At 39.4% G+C, this 16,975-nt stretch overlaps 2 protein-coding genes across 4 annotated transcripts in view; both read right to left on the bottom strand.

Annotated features, from left to right (window-relative positions):
- Positions 1-8,844, bottom strand: part of NPHP1 (nephrocystin 1) — a 66,187-nt gene extending 57,343 nt beyond the window's left edge. For both annotated transcript variants that reach the window (XM_080812791.1, XM_080812792.1), the window contains exons 1-3: positions 8,746-8,844; positions 5,572-5,645; positions 973-1,033 (exon numbers count right to left, since the gene is read on the bottom strand). In XM_080812791.1, the coding sequence (XP_080668917.1) occupies positions 973-1,033; positions 5,572-5,645; positions 8,746-8,814 (204 nt within the window). In that variant the 5' untranslated portion in view covers positions 8,815-8,844. The remainder of the gene's footprint in view (positions 1-972; positions 1,034-5,571; positions 5,646-8,745) is intronic.
- Positions 8,845-14,478: 5,634 nt separating this feature from the next.
- MTLN (mitoregulin) lies at positions 14,479-15,514 on the bottom strand. 2 transcript variants are annotated; one of them, XM_080814236.1, is made up of 2 exons: positions 15,156-15,514; positions 14,479-14,578 (listed from the first exon to the last, which is right to left on the bottom strand). In XM_080814236.1, exon 1 carries the CDS (start codon positions 15,441-15,443, stop codon positions 15,273-15,275), a length of 171 nt encoding a protein of 56 aa, XP_080670362.1. In that variant the 5' UTR covers positions 15,444-15,514; the 3' UTR covers positions 14,479-14,578; positions 15,156-15,272. The 2 variants fall into 2 exon arrangements, with proteins under 2 accessions (XP_080670362.1, XP_080670363.1); XM_080814237.1 differs by having other exon boundaries at positions 14,479-14,575; positions 15,156-15,507.
- Between the last annotated feature and the right edge of the window lie 1,461 nt (positions 15,515-16,975).

Raw genomic sequence — 16,975 nt, 5'->3', positions numbered from 1 at the left:
ATATACCCTTAAGTTCTAGAAGACAAGGTAAAAGTCAATATGAGACTAGGCCTACCTTAGAGAAATAAGATGAAAAGAAATAGATTATTATGTTGAAATGTAACCCAAATGAAGAAATAAAATTATACTACTTGGTTTTTTGTTTTGTTTTCTTGCTAGCTATTCCAGACCCTCTACAGTCAGTAAGAGATAGGTTCTAGACAGAAGATAGGCCTTGGAGTCAAAAAGACAGGTCCAATCCCAAATTTTGCCACTTATTGGCAGTGAGACATTGAGAAAGCTGCTTCACCTCTGGGAGACTCAGCTTCCCCACCCATGAAATGGCATAATTAGATTTCAAATTTAGGGTCAGCCTGCCTCCTAAATTTAAGAGTGCTGTGTCGCTGAAATTCCGGAATGATGCTCAAGACACAGGTAGGGAGATGACTTTGAGATGCCTTCCACTTTAAATGCTCTGTGAGTCTCTGGCCCTGGACACTTGGCTGAAGCTCAGGCTCATACTAATAGGGAAAATCCTGAAGGAACTTCCAAGAGTAAATTCTAGTTCCTCCTATTTCTGCAGAGTCACTGATATTAGAGCTGCCATATGATACAAGAAGCTTCTTTACCACTTACCCTCAGGGCCAGATTATGTACTCTCCCCACAGGGCAATGAAAATCAAGACAATTCTAAACTATAAAACATAATACTCACACAATGCAAAAATAAAAATAGCTTCTTCCTGGATTTTCTGGGTCCTCAGTGCTGGGTAAGCTCACCAAAGCTGAACTTTTCTCAGCTTTCAGAGGCCTGCCTCTTCTGCTCCAAGCACACACTCAGTAAGCCAGTCGGGCAAGCTGGCCCTGGTCACAGTTAGACTTCACCACCACTAAAGCAAACCTAGGAACTTACCTGCTCTAATGAATTCCCACTTAATGATAACATCTGTATACAAACAGGTTTTCTGTAATATCATTAACTGTAATACTCACTTTGTTTAATTTTTGAAGAGCATTTTTATTTTCATCTATTGCTTGTTTTAACTGGACACATCTAAATTTTTGAAAAGAAAGAAAAAAATATTAATTTTTCTATTGTCAAACTAGAACGTTGTTTTATAGAATGACACATAAGTCTTTAAGCTGGCAAGGCAATTACTATATGCATGATGTTGAAAAGCTCACCCATAACTGCTTTCCCACCCACCAGCTCAAGTGATCCTCACACGCTCTAAGGTACACAGGTATGACAGCCTCAGCTCCAAAAGCTTAAGTGACTCTGAGTTTCAGTTTCCCATCTCTAAAATAAGGAAAGCACTGGACTTCAAAATGCTTCTCCAGCTCTAAAATTCCATAAACCCAGGATCTAGCCCAGGAGGTACCCCGAAGGACGATAATGACAAAGTGTACTGAGCATCACGGATAATGCTAGGTGCTTCCCAAGTGCCACCTCATTTGAGCCTCACGCCAACTCTCACTCCAGCAGAAGGAAGGTGAACTTCTAAGGAGGGGCCACAGCTGGTTGGTGGTGGAAACACGTGAAGACAGGGCTTAGGATTCTATAGCTGGCCTCTTCCCACTGCAGTGCGCGTTCCCCCTTTGAGCTTGGCCTGTCTAGATGGGTATCCTGTTTTAATTATTCCACAGACAGCTCATATACTGTAGCTTAAGTCGTAGACCCAAGTAAAGTATAAAAATGACTGGAAATGGGCCACCTCTAATAATAACGGCTCTCAAAATTCAAATGCTTTCTAAAAAAAGAACCAGTGAGAGTCAAGATTTTTATGCTGTTTGTGTACTTTTTTATTGCAATATTGTAATATTGACCTGCAAGAGTCAATATTTTTTATGCTGTTTGAGTGCCTTTTTTTCCTTATAGAAACTAATGAAATAAAGTAAGTAGCAAAAAAAGGGGGACAGAAATCCTTTGTGAAAGAGGCAGGAAAGAAGGGAAAATATCAATATCGGAAAAATCAATACCAGAGGATTTGTCTTTAAAATTGATGAATAACCTGAGGACAATTACAGTTGCCAAATAAGTTTTCTATACACCAGGTTTAAAGCCTACCCTATTCTGGCTTTGGGCACCCCTTAAACTGTGGCTGACCCTGCTAGTTTCTTATCCAAAAGCTCTTCTGTGCTGACAGGCTCAGCCCCCGACTGACACTGACACTGACAGTGCTCAGAATCCAATCCGGGTCAGGTGGGTGTATGGCCCAGTGCTGGCCGACAAAACATGAAAGAAATATTTTGGGGACTGTCTCCCATTTTATCCTCCCTGGTGCAGCATGTAAAGAATCCTTCACCCTTTCTGCTTTTGGATTTGGATTCCTGAGGACTCTGTAAAGGTGAGAGGAGCCATCATGACTACATGGGGATGACAGAGCACAGTGACAGCAAGGTCTAGTCTTGAGAACATTATGAGCCACTTATCCACCCTGAGAGAACCTACTTCCAGATTTTTTGTGGAATGAGACTGACTGTAGAGCCACTAGTTTTAACAGGCGCCCTGTTACTCAGACCAAAAGAATCCTAACTGAAACTAGACTCAAAAGTTCACTTAAGAGCCAGAGTAGAAAACAATGAAACAAATTAATCTATTATAATAATCTCCTTCATATCTATAAAATTGTGAAAATCCTCTAACTGTTCAGCTATCTTAAGATTTCTGCATCAGGATTAAAAACTCAAGTACATGTTCATCTTCACCACCTCCTGAAACCCCACAAAAAATGATTAAAACATTTTAAAAGATAAGAAACTCCGAATATAAGACAATGAAAGAGAGACCACCTGTCAATATTTCAACAAATTTCTGCTGCATGGAAGAAAGATGGAAGCATATTCTTCTATAAAGAGAGGAAGAAGCCCCTAAGAGGAACAAATCTGCCAGGCAGAGAACACCACGATTTGGGTCAGCAGGTAGGAAGGACTGGGGGGTTGGGTAATTAAAGTGTGTCTAAGGGAATATATCGTGAAGTTCTACAGATGAGGACAACTGCAATGGCTGGGATTTGCTTTCCATATTATGCTGTGTTATACTAATTAAATGATATTCACAACATCTAAGCTATAAAGGCAATTTTATGTTATTTAGGAAGAGAGTAAAGATACTGATTAAGTTTAGATTTATTAAGGCCCTTTTATAAGAAGTCTGACTTTTAAAAAAGTCTGTTTACAGAAAATCTGAGCCAGCTAGCTTCCCCTTTCTCTTTTCTCACCTCCTCTGCTCTCCCTCTTTACCAGAAGATTTGTCTCCAAAAAATAAAATTGATGAATTGAGGACAATTACAGTTGCCAAATAAGTTTTCTGTATACCAGGTTTAAAGTCCACCCTATTCTGGCTTTGGGCACCCCTTAGGCTAACACCTAGCTCCCAGCCCCCTGAAAATCCCCACCCACATACAAAGAACTTCACTATTCAGGGGATAATACTGTCGGAAAGAGACCTATATATACAACAGTAGAAGAATCCTGGACTGCTATTTAGAAAATCAAATAAAAAAATCAAAAAATAATCAATCAAATCAATTCCTCATTCTTAAATAAAAATGAATAACCCAAGGACCACCAGATACAATAAAGTAAGCCAGGAACATGGAAGATAAAGTTTACAACAAATTTTACAAGTCCAGAGGAACCAAAGACAAGAGAATCTCCCAGGTGTAAACAAAAACAAAGAAACAAAAACTTCCAATGGGGAGATAAGAGACCAAGAAGAATAGCCCAGGAGGTTCAATATCTGACTCAAAGGTGTTTCAGGAAGAAACAGACAAACAACAGCTTAAAAAAAAAAAAAAGGAATGATCTTTTAGTAAAAGAAAATCTCCCAGAGCTCATGAGAGACAAGAGTTTCAAGTTGAAAAGGCCCACTGAATGTTTAGCAAGATAAAAACGACACCTGAATACATTGTGATGAAATTTCAAAACACCAAGGCTGAAGAGAAAAGCCCCAAACACGTTAATTATAAAGGAACAATCATCAAACTTATTCACGTCACTGAGTACAAAGAAACCTGACAATGTCTTCAAAGGTCTAAGTAGAAATTATTTTTACTGTATATCCAGCCAATTATTAATCAAACATCGGGGCTAACTGATATTTTCAGACATATAAATGTCAATGTGAATTTTTAAATGACTGTGATGCAGATCTTTTTATACATGAAAAAGGTTATTTCCAGTTACTTGGGTTTAAAAATAATTATCAGGGGGCACCTGGGTGGCTCAGTGGGTTAAAGCCTCTGCCTTCTGCTCAGGTCATGATCCCAGGGTCCTGGGATCGAGCCCCACATCAGGCTCTCTACTTAGTGGGGAGCCTGCCTCCCCACCCCTCTCTCTCTGCCTGCCTGTCTGCCTACTTGTGATCTCTGCCTGTCAAGTAAATAAGTAAAATCTTTAAAAAGTAATAATTATCAGTTTATTAAAATAAAATTTAAAAACTTAGTTTTCTCTAGACTTTAAATTCAGCCTATAAACCTTATTCTATTTTTAAAATCTAGTAAGGCAAGTATAATCACCTTCACTTTTTCTTTCTTTATTATTTAATTTAATTTGAACTGAATTCCTTAAACAGTCAATCCTAATAACTGTAGTTAATTAAGTTTCCTTCCACATTTTAAAATTCACTTTAATTTTATTTTGCTTGTAAGCACTTTGAATGCCTATATTAAGTAAAACTTTTTCAAATGGTTCAGGTGAATCATTTAAACTAATAAAATGAATTTCATGTTCTTTTGAATGTTACACACTCTTAAATACCCAAAGCACACAGATTATCTTAATGATGTCCTAAATTGAATACAACAGTATGAATAGACTAATACGATTTAGTTCATCATGTCTATGTAATTCCAAACTTGATTTAATTTTAATCTCTCTTAGGGAGATTAAATTGTCAAAACAAAACAAAAAACAACCACCAAAAGAACAGTTTTCCGATGTCAAGGGAGTTAAGGTTACCATCTCAAGCAAGGTAGAACTGCTAACAGAGTTTTCTGACCAGGTCCCAGGATCTGAGGCTACTGTAGGCCAATGATGAACCATAACTCTGCCTCACCCAGTCTGGGACACTGAGCAGTCTTTATAACCATTGTCACAACAGCAAGTCCATAGCCTTCAGGTTTAGCTTAGTTTCTCCTAGATTCAAGTTATACCATGATGTAATCCTTCCATTTGATTCAAGTGGACCAAAACCTCCAACTCCAACGACACTCAGTGAAATTCTCTCCTTTGCTTGACTGAATTCTGCAGTTCTCAGCAGTCTTCAAATATTTTTATTGCCTGCCCACTTTAACGTTTTATAGCAATTCAGGTAGACATATAACATACCACTGTGGGAACCTTAATTTTTATTATTTATTTATTTTATTAATTATTTTATTAATAAATATTAATAAAATATTTATTAATAAATAAATATTATTTATTTTATTAATTTATTATTATTATTTCCCATTATTGTGTCTTTTTAGAAATTGTAGCATAAATAAGGAAAGAAATAATGCCTCAAACAATTTCTATGCTATAAATACTGCCCACTGAAATGTAAGTATGGTTTCTGGGAAGTTTATATAATTTAGTAGATTTTACCTTTGGTAAATATCTCTCCTTTTACTGGCATCTAGAGCTCCCTTCAATCGACTCTCAGAAAGCAAGCTATCAACCTACAATAAATAGAGACTGTTAGAATATATTGTTAAATACCATATAACCTTGGGAAATAAAATTTTAATTCTCTTTTCCTAATATTTCACAATGAACACTTTTAAACATACATGAAGTTTAAAGAATTTCACAGAGAACCCCCATATACCCACTACCTAGATTCTACTATTAACATTTTACTATATCTTTTTGATCCCTCTATTCATCAATCCCTCTTATTTTTTATGTATTTCAAAATAAACTGCAATCCTCATCAATGATGCACTATAGGTATCACTAACGAGAGTTCAAAGTTCAGTAAAAAATTTACATACAATGAAGTGCACATATCTCAATATATATATTTGCTGAGTTTTGGCAAATGCATACACTCATGTAACTCTAACCCCTATCAGCATATAGAAAATTACCATTACCCAGAAAGTTCCCAGAAAGGATGTACTCTTTTGTACCATCCTTTCAATCAGCGTGTTTCTGAGACACTGTCATAGAGAATCATTAGTTCATTCCTTCATACTGCTCAGTAGTATTGTATGAGTATGTCACAAGTTTGTTTATCTTCATTCTTATATCTTACACCCTGACTTAGCATTTTCTAAACACTACATGTAAATTTGCCAATATACCCCCAAAAGAAATAGGTACATATGTTCTTTTCTAAAGATGATATGGGTACATATCATGTATACCCATATTATTATGTGGGTGCTTATTTCTTTGGGGGTTTTTTCTAAAGATGGTGTGGAGAAGATAAAGCAGATGAAAGAAGAGGAAAAGAAGAGAAATTGAAATTCACTAGTTTCTTCTCTACTCTTCCTATTCTGCATCTGAGTGTTAGTTACAAATTCACAGCTGTTGACAGAGTCAGTCATAACAGGCGTGACCCAGATGGTGTCTTGATTACTTGTCCACCACTTGGACACCAAGTTGGAAATCTGTTCATTTTTTGTTTCAGGTGTAGGCTGTGGAGACAGGGAAAACATAGCTTCCACTATCAAACACCAGACACTCAGGCTACTGAAGACCCCTGGGCCAAGTCTTCCTGCAGTTTGACTAATTTTTGTAACTGCTTTGTTTCATCTTTGTTTTAGTAATAATTTTTTTGCAGTTTACTTGTGAAACTTTCCTGATTCTCCTAATGTCCCATGAAATTTAAAATCAGATACAGAACCATATTAAGCATCTAGCCAAAGCTAACGTAAGTCAAAGCCTCATCAAGTTTTATTTCTACTAGAAGAGTATTTCGTTTTTATCGTACCACTGTAAAATCCAAAAGTCACTTAAGAAATATTTATCTATCAAATCTTTGTACTTCTAATTTTTTAATTTTTATTTATTTTTTTAAGATTGTATTTATTTATTTGAGATAGAGAGAGTGAAAGCAGGAGCCGGGAGACAGAGGGAGAGGGAGAAGCAGGCTCCCCACTGAGCAGGGAGCCTGATGTGGGACTCAAGCTCAGGACCCTGGGGATCATGACCTGAGCCAAAGGCAGACGCTTAACTCACTGAGCCTCAGGCACCCCAAATCTTTGTAGTTTTTTTTTTTTATCTTCATACTTTTTTATTTTTTTTAAAGATTTTATTTATTTATTTGACAGAGAGCACAAGCAGGCAGAGAGACAGGCAGAGAGAGGAGGGAAGCAGGCTCCCTGCTGAGCAGAGAGCCCGATGTGGGGCTCGATCCCAGGACCCTGGGATCATGACCTGAGCCGAAGGCAGAGGCTTTAACCCCACTGAGCCACCCAGGCACCCCTAATCTTTGTACTTTTTAAATGAGGGTCCAAAATAGGACCAAATACGAGCACTCAGTAAATCTCTTGTCTGTCAAAGATTAGAAAATAATTTTATTTAGTAACAGATCAAATGAAAAAAAAGTAAAATTAGCAAAGTGAAATAAGGATTTTGGAAAATAAACTAACAAACCAGTAATTACTTCTTACTTTTTCTTCTTATTGTTTAAAGGCATATACAGTTGGTGTTCAAAATTATGAAAATATCAAAAAGTATGAAGAGAAACATAACATCAGCATTCTAGCACACAGTTAATATCCTGGGATGTTTCCTTCACTTTTTCTTCTATGTATATTAGATATAAAATAATTTTATTGAAATGCTGTATATTTAATTTTATATTTTATATTCTTTTTCTAACTTAAGATTTTATCACAAATATTTTCCCTAACATGCTAAAATCTTTCAACAAAATTTTAATCATACTATTATATCCCATACTGTTATTTATCCATTCCCCTATTACTGATCATTTAAATGATATCCAGTCTTTTCTAAGTAACACTATGATGAACATTTAACACTTTAATCTCTGTCCCAATAAATTTTTTATTATTATATATGGCAAATCCCTAGAAATGTAACTACCGAGCCCAGGAGCGTGAATATTTGCTACATCTTGTTAAACTGCTTTCCAGAAATGCTGTCCCTTACACTCTGGAGCAGCGTATATCAGTGCGTGTTTCATCATACCCTCCCCAGTACTGAGCACACATTTTTAAATGTTTGTTATATTTTATTTCCTTCGCATTTACTTGATTATTTTTTAAGTGAACTTTTCTCATGTTTATGAGTTCTTTGCACTTCTTTAGTTCACGTCCTTTGCTAATCTGTCGTATCCCAGTATTTTTCTTACGTATTCGGATTATTCTTTGATGCCTATTTCGTCTGAGTTCAAGTGAAGCAAAAACAGCCCCTACTGGAAGGAAGACGGCTCGAAGGTAAGGGGGCAATGGAGAGTGGAGGAAAGCGATGGGCGCAGAGATGGTTGGAAAAGGTTGTTAAGATTAGATTTGGCGGTGAGGTGGGTTAAGGGAGTTGTCAGGTTGGAGACCGAGATGTTAGGAGGAGGGGGACGGCGCTTAGTCGATGGGTCAAGATTTTCGGGAGGTTCAGCTTCCCCGGGGGTTGAGTTTAGAAGCAGGAGGGGTTAGAATCGGGGTTAGTGCCGGGACGCTGGGGTGGAGGAGGGAGCGCTATAACTCGGCAAGGTACGTGGGTTGGAGATAGGCTGCCAGGATTAGGGTGCACCCCAGATATCGCCCGCCGCCGGTGCCCAGGCCCCCCCGCTGGACAGCCAGACGCTACCTGTAGCTTCAATTCCTGACTTCGGCGCTGCAGGGCCTGCAGAGGATAGCGCTGTCGCCTGGCCAGCATCTCCCTCGCCTCCGCGCTGAGCGCGCACCGGTCGCCAGGGAAACCACGGCGGCGGCGTGGGAAGGTGACGCAATCACTGCGCGTCCACTTCGCAAAAAAAGAACCTGGAGGTCGTCGTGTGTTGTGGTGGCCGCTCTGCAGGTCCTAGGCTCAGATTAGGCCCGCTGCCCAGGTAGTCCTCTTTTACCGGCCAGTTCTGCAGGGTTGGGGTGGAGATGGGCGAGAATGCCCGACAGTGTCGGGAACTACATGTCCTACGGTACCTCAGTATTACCACGCCATTACTGTCGGGTTTCTCCCGTGTTACGGCATTTGTTTTCTGATGCCAGTTTTGCTAAACGAAACTTAAGGTCTAATTTAAGCATCTTAAACTCTTCAATTAACTGCAAGAATAGCTTTCCTATGTGGCCTTCATGGGATACATGATTTTGTCGCATATTCTCATTTAAAAGGACAGTTTTTAGTTCTTTGCCGTTTGGGGAAATGCTGGTTCCGTTTCACTTTAGTTTTGCGCGTTGTCCATCCTGAATTCTGGGACGACGGTGATTTTGTTTGTTCAGCAAATATGTGAGCAAATAATTATGATCCTCTCAGGGAGATTGTAATACCATTTTCCCAGGTGGTATTGAATCCTTTAAGTCCCAGTTCCCAAACTTTGCACTACACCGAAGAAGAATGATGATGGTGGAGCTCACTTTTCAAATGATGGACTACACTAACTGAATGATCTTCAGCACAGAAAACAGGTTGATTCCACAGGCCCAACTACTATGCTAGTTATTTGTGTACTTTTTTCTTCAAATATACATAGAGAAAAGTGACAAGTGTCCACCTCATTGCATTTTCATATTGAGCACACCCTCATGCCACATCACCCAGAATGGGATACAGGTTATCAGTACCCTAAGTAGTCTTCCCTTCCTAATCCCTACCCACCTCCCTATGCCATAAGTAAACACTGTCCTAACTTCTAACAAAAAAAACTTGATTTGCCTCTTTTAAAACTGTACAATGGAACCATGCAGTGTGTCCTGGCATCTTGTTAGGCCTTTTTCAGTCAACATGTCTGTAAGATGCATCTCTCTCATGGTATGTAGTTGCAATTTGTTCAGTTCTCATTGCTCTTTGGTATTTTATGTATATGATACACTCAACAGACTTAACTCATTCCACTATTGCTGGACGTGTGGGTAGTTTTTTCAGTTGAGGCTGTTATAAACAGTACTGTCGCTTACATATATGCATAGTACAAACATATGTACACAGTGCTGGGCCACAGGGCATGTTTTATGTTCCGCTTTAGTAGATACTGCCTATTTTCCCAAAGTTGTACCAATTTACTCTACCTTTATGGGTTTTTGTTCTTATCCTTGACAAACTTGGTATTATCTGCTTTTTTAGCTCATGTCTTTATTTTGAATTAACTTCTCCATTATGACTCTTTAAAAATTCACTTAAATAGCCAGACATAGTATTTTCATTAAAAAGGTTTGTAACGGGGCACCTGGGTGGTTTGGTTGGTTAAGCGTTTGACTTCAGCTCAGGTCATGATCTCAGGGTTCTGGGATATGCCCCACGTTGGACTCCATGCTCAGCGGAGAGCCTGCTTCTCCCTTTGCCCTCCCCCTGCTTGTGTGCAGGCACTCTCTCTCTCCCAAATAGATAAATAACATTTTTAAGAAAGGGGATGTAACAGGGCTTACTTGGGTGGCACATATACTAAAATTGAACTGATACAGAGAAGCTTACCATGGCCCCTGTGCAAGGATGACATGCAAATTCATGAAGCATTCTATATTTTTAAAAAATATTTTATTTATTTATTTGACAGACAGAGACCACAAGTAGGCAGAGAGAGAGAGAGGGAAGCAGGCTCCCTGCTTAGAGAGCCCGATGCGGGGCTTGATCTCAGTACCCTGAGATCATGACCTGAGCCGAAGGCAGAGGCTTAATCCACTGAGCCACCCAGGTGCCCCAAGCATTCTATATTAAAAAAACAAAACAAAACAAAACAAAACAAAACCGAAAAACCCTGTAACAACAAATGAGAAAGGATTGCTATAAAATATTTTTAAATATTTTTAATCAGTACTTCTAAGCGATATTGTAAGAGCTTAGCAAAATTAATCATTTATGAAATCCTTATTTATTTTAAATATATGTATCTATAAATTAGAAAAAAATATTCTATTATCTGATTTGTAAGGATTTCCATATTTTAAATGGAAAAGTTACAGGGTCATGAATATAGTGTAAGTCTATGTTGATAAAAATAAACAAAACCCCTACGTGTTTTTTATATGTATAAGCAATGGGGAAGGATGCAGAAAAGCTTCCTACTGTTGTTCACCTCAGGTGGAAAGATGACTTTAATTTTATACATTTCCTACCATATTCAGGGTTATAACCATTTATTCCTTTGAATCTTGGATCAGCATAAATGCATATTCTCAGGCCCCACCACAGACTTACGGCATCAGAATCTGTATTTTAATAATACCCTTGTGTTTCATGTGTACATTTAAGGCTGAAAAATTCTATTTAAGTGTTCAGTGTGCTATAGGGATGAGATTACTCAGCTGTCTTTTTCATTAATTTGTATTTCTTTTGATTTGTAATGATCAGCAGTCACCTTAACAGTAGTCATTGCTGCTTTCTTGTTATCCCTTGATGCCATTATGAAAATCAAAGTGATGTGGGAAACAAAGGCAAAAGAAAACCTGAATTTCCTTACTACTTACATTGACAAGTCTCTGAAACAGGCAGTGACCTTCCTTTAGGAACCGTTCCCTCAATGTTAATACTTTGCTAAGGGCAAAGGGCAATCATTAGCCTGACCCCCAGGATTCTGTAAGTCTACTTTAACATACAAAAATTACTTTGGAAACTTCCTTCATCTCTACCTCATAAGATACATGTTGGCAATTATCCCCAAAGCATATGACCCAACATCTGAAGGGTCTCATGACTGAGTTGTTTTTTAATAATAGGGGTTTTGTTTTGTTTTGTTTTTTTAACTAACACATAATGTATTATTTGCCCCAGGGGTACAGGTCTGTGAATCATCAGGCTTCCACAATTCACAGCACTCACTATAGCACGTACCCTCCCCAGTGTCCATAACCCAGCCACCTATCCCTACCTCCCCACCCCCCAGCAACCCTGTTTGTTTCCTGAGATGAAGAGACTCTTAGGGTTTGTCTCCCTCCCGATCCCATCTTGTTTCATTTTTTCCTTTCGTACCCCATACAACCCCCCGCCCTGCCTCTTAAATTCCTCATATCAGAGAGATCATATAATTGTCATGACTGAGTTTTAGCTAAACAGTAATAAATGACTTTTTGCTAACAATAGCTAACCCCTTCAAGGTCCTGGAAACCTTGTTTTCAAAATTCCTTAGACTTACCCTATCCCTAACCCACTCCCAACTTGAAAGGATATAATTGCCACTCTCGCATGACCCTAGTGCAGCTCTTTCTGCCCATGGGTCCTGCCCCCATGCTTTAATAAAACCACCTTTTGCACCACAGGTATCTCAAGAATTCTTTCTTAGCCATCAGCTCTGAACCGTAACATTTTTCCTACATCAAAAGTAACCTAAAACAAGAAAGTCTTGCAGTGGGGTAGCTGAAACCAAGCAAAACATGGCGACTGTTTCTCCTACGAACAAGCTATTTTGTAAAACTCATTATGATTTTCTTCCATCGGTGTGTTAAAGTGAATACCAACTTTGTATTGCTACCTCATATGAGACACTGAAAAAGAAATTAATAGCTTTTGAGAGACTCATTATGTAGAACTAGTGGAACCACATCATTAGGAACCTACTAAAAAGAAATTACAGCAGAGAAGAGAAAGTTGGCTATTTCAGGATCTTAAAACAATTCACCTCAAGATATAAGCATCAAATATGTGAGCACCTTGGTGGAAAGCAGTGGTTGAACCTGTGATACAAGATGTTTAAGGCACTGGCCTCAAAGAGCTTATGACTTACGGTGACAGACTAGAATCATGTAGCTGTACCACCTACCAAGGGTTGTCATAGAAGTGTCACTTGGTGTGCAGAATTTCCTGCCAGGTGAACAGTACACATTGATTTTGAGTTCTTGAGTAAGATTATCCAATGAAAACACCCACTAGGCAGTTTAAATGTGAAGCTGGAAATAAAAGGATTAGGTGGAACAGAAATATCTTGGAGGGGGTTCTGCTTGGATATAATAGTTAATCCTAGGGACTGGTTGGGTAGTCAAAAGGAAAGGACAGAGCAGAGGACCAAGGATTGAAATTGAAGGAACCTACAAAAGGAAGCAGTAGTAAAAGTTTGGAAACGCAAAAGTTTTAAATTATTAGGGAAGTGTGGGAAGAATTTCAAGGAGACACGGACATTATCAAATACTCTGAAGGTGAAAACTAATTATTCAGAAATGGCCACTGGATAACAATAGCTCTCGGGGGGTACAGAGAGCAGACTGCAGCAGGTAAATGGGAAAATATTTAGGAAGAAAGTGATAGTGGACCACTTTTTCTAATTAGCAAATGATGGGGTCAACTAAAGATTTTTTTTTAAGTCAAGATCTTGACTGTATGTTTGTAAATAGAGGGAAAGCAGGGAGAGACTGCAGATGCTAGACAGAAATGGTGTAGTAAAGAACAAGGAAGGTCCTTAGCAGGGATGGGATGCAGAATTCATCTTCTCTTCTGAGAAAGGAAAACTAATGCGATAAAGCCTCAAAACCATTGGTTTTCAGCCTCTGCTGGGCATCACAATCACCTGCGGAGCTTTAAAAATCTAATGCCCAGGCACACCCCAAACTACGGAAATCCAAATCTGTGGGGAGTGGATCAGTATTTTTAAAGCTCTCTAGATGATTATGTTGTGCAGCCCTGTTGAAAACCACTGCCCTCAACAGTGCTATTGACAGGAAGAACGATGAGGAAATTCCCACTTAATGGCTTTTACCTTTTCATATGGTTGAGAAGCAAACTGCAGGCCAGATGGGAAGAGCTCTAAGAATCAAAATTTTAATCCTTGCATTCACAGAATGAAAACAAGAATTGGAAGTAATAGATCATGATGGCCCAGTAAAATGGAAAAAAAAAAAAAGTTTTGTGTGGAAACAACTTTTCTAGCTTTTCTTATGTTAATATGGAGTTGCTGTTAAATGTGCTGAGACACAAAATTAATCTTTACAAGAATGAGCAAGAACAGTGTTATAGAAAACACTTCTTGCAAATCCAAAATAACCAAGGACTTAGTCACTAACTCTTGATTTTTAGATAATAGTTGGAATATATCACTAAGCTTTAGTCAAGAGGGTTTTTCCTTTAATATATATTCTATACTGACATATAAATGAAATTTTTGCCAGTAATAATCAGAGTATGTTATCATTCTATACTTGGGACATATACCTCACCCTTAACTCAGTTATTTTTACACAGCCACTTGCTTTCCTGAACAGATCCAGTAACAGTTGGCCAAAAGGATTCACATGGTCACTAGGCCAACTCTGCTTTGCAGCTGTATGAAAGAACTGGCATAGATTCCTTAAGAACAAGGCCATCTCCTCAAAAACACTAATAGATCTGTTTTGAGAATCCAGATCTTTTGATGAAGTAAACTGCTTGGCAAGATATTCCTTTCCTTTTGATGGAAGATTCAGAGATGTTTAGATTTTTTTTTATTTTGAAAATAAAATTGACTCATAAAGTGCAAGGAGAAATTAGATCCGTCCAGCGCTCTATATCCATCTTCGACAAACTGCTGGAAACAGAAAAGAGAAAAATAATCAGAAATATACAACCGTTAACTTCAAATTATTCTATTGTGTAGTTAAGAACTATGAACTATAAGATTTGATTTACAGATAATTAAATGTGCACAACTCAGATGATAAAGCTACCACTAGATAAGCTACCACTAGATGCAAGGCTCCTAACTTCCTGGCCACGGGTCTTTCCACTTTACCAGGCTGCTAACAACCAAAGAATTCGAATTGGAGATTACAAAACGTGAATGCAAAGATGTACTATGGTCTACCAAGAATATTATTGAAAAGAATGATAAGGGGGTAGGAGGTGGCAGGAATACCTCCACGGTCCCTTTTCTTTCTTCTTTTCCTTCTTTCCAGGATTTCCCTTTTTGAAGTTTAACGTCAAGGTGCAACAATGTTGCACAGGGTAAGACATTCCCACTAAAGGCACGCAGTGAACTGAACTAGGAAAGCAAAACTGGGGAAAGTAAGTTACTGGGGAAAGCAAAACCTCCTCAGAATCCTTGGGGCAAGATTTTCGCCCGCTCCCAGTGTCTCCTTAGTCACAGCCCCGTAAGTACTACTCACCAACTCTCCAAAAAGAACAAGGCGCGGCAGGCGGTGAGTGTGAACCCGGCCTGAGCCCCCACGTGGGCGAGGCGAGGAGGGCGCGCGGGGGTCGGCGCCGACCGACAGCGCGGGGTCTCAGGCCAGGTCCAGCTTTTTCTGAGTCGTCGCCAGCTTGTCCTGCAGCCTCCGCTTCCTCCAGTCCAGGTAGCGCCTCCGCAGCCGGTTCGCCTGCCAGCCCACGAGCACTCCGGACGCGAAGGCCACCAGCACAGACAGCTGCAACGTCCGCTCGGACACGTCCGCCATGGCTGCCGGCAGCGTGCAGCCTGACCTACGGCGCGGCGGCGGGGTCAAACGGCGCACCGCGTTCCCGGGGTCAAACGGTGCGTGCGCTGCGCGGCCAGCGGCGCGGCGGCTCAAAACAGCTTTGTCAGGCTCTCTTCTTGCTGAAGTCTGGCTGGCCTGTGGGCGTCCCCTGCCCGGATTTCCCTTCCTCAGGGCCGCTGCAGGGGTTACTGTTTGGCATTAGACAGCTGTTGTCTTGCCTTATTAGCTGACTTTGATGGTGTGCCTTTCCACATTGTAAGATCACCCGTCTTTTCTCTCAGCAGTAGACTGCGAGCCGCATATGTAACTCAGTTTACTGGTAACCTATTAAAAAAAAAAGAAACATTCTAAAACTAAAATTATTTTAGTAGTATATTTTGTTTAGTCCAAAGATACAGGATGTTATTTCAACACGTAATCAATATAAAAATGATTAATGAGATTTTTTTATACTAAGTGTTTGAAATCTGGTGATTTTATAATTAACAGCATATCTCAATAGGAACACTAAATTTTCAGTGAAAATACTTGATCAGTCTCTAGATTTCATAAAAGTTCATTGAAAAATTAGATTCATATACCCAGGTTGTTACAAAGACACATACAAATTTCTCCAATAACTGAGTTGAATATCAATTTTTAAATTTAATTTAAATTCATTAAATTTGTAAAAGAAGTTCAAAGTTCCACTCTTCCATCACACCTGTCACAGATGGGGCTAGTGGCTACAATATTGGATAGTGAAGTCTAGAGTGCCATGCTATACCAGACCTATGGTTAAAAAAATTCTAATGATAAAAGTCATTGTGGTAGACCCTAATGTGGTCCCCTATGATTTCCATTTCCCAATGTGCATGCCTTTGTGTAGTTTCTTCTTGTTGAGTGTGGGCTTGACCTGTGACTTGCTTCTAACTGATAGAATAAAGCAAAGGTGCTGGGATGTCACTCCTGGGATTCCTTTATGCTCTACAACATTTCTTTTCAACAGACTGCTGACTCTCCTTGTGGCCCTGATGAAGTGAGTGAACGTGTTGAAGAAGCTCATGTAGCCACTGCAGGTGGCTTCTAGAAACAGCAGGATACCTCCAGCCAACAGCTAAAAAGCTGGAGCCTTCAGTTCTGTGGTCCAAGGAAATAAACTGCCCACAACCTGAATAAGTTTGGATGCAGCATCTCCCCCAGGTCACCCTCCAAGTAAGAACACACACAGCCTGGTGGATGCCTCGATTGTAGCCTTGTGAGAACCGAACAGAGGACAATGTGCCTGGACTTCTAACCCACGCAAAGCTGATTTTATAAATGTGCATGTTTTAAGTCACTACATTTGTGGTAATTTGTTACACATTGTGGTAATTTTAAAACCAGTACAGTCAGGAAAGAGAGACCAGCGTGTGGAGTCTAAACTCTTTTAGACTGGGGTGTGGCTGACTTCATATTAGCACATGGATTTTCAAACTTGAGGTAGAATGCATCTTGGCAGACAGACGATAAAGATGGCATTGGGTCCAATG

The sequence above is a fragment of the Martes martes genome (assembly GCF_963455335.1).
Source record: "Martes martes genome assembly, chromosome: 9".
In the NCBI taxonomy this organism is placed as follows: Eukaryota; Metazoa; Chordata; class Mammalia; order Carnivora; family Mustelidae; genus Martes; species Martes martes.
The sequence above is the reverse complement of the archived record's forward strand: the minus strand, read 5'-3'. Positions and strand labels throughout refer to the sequence as shown.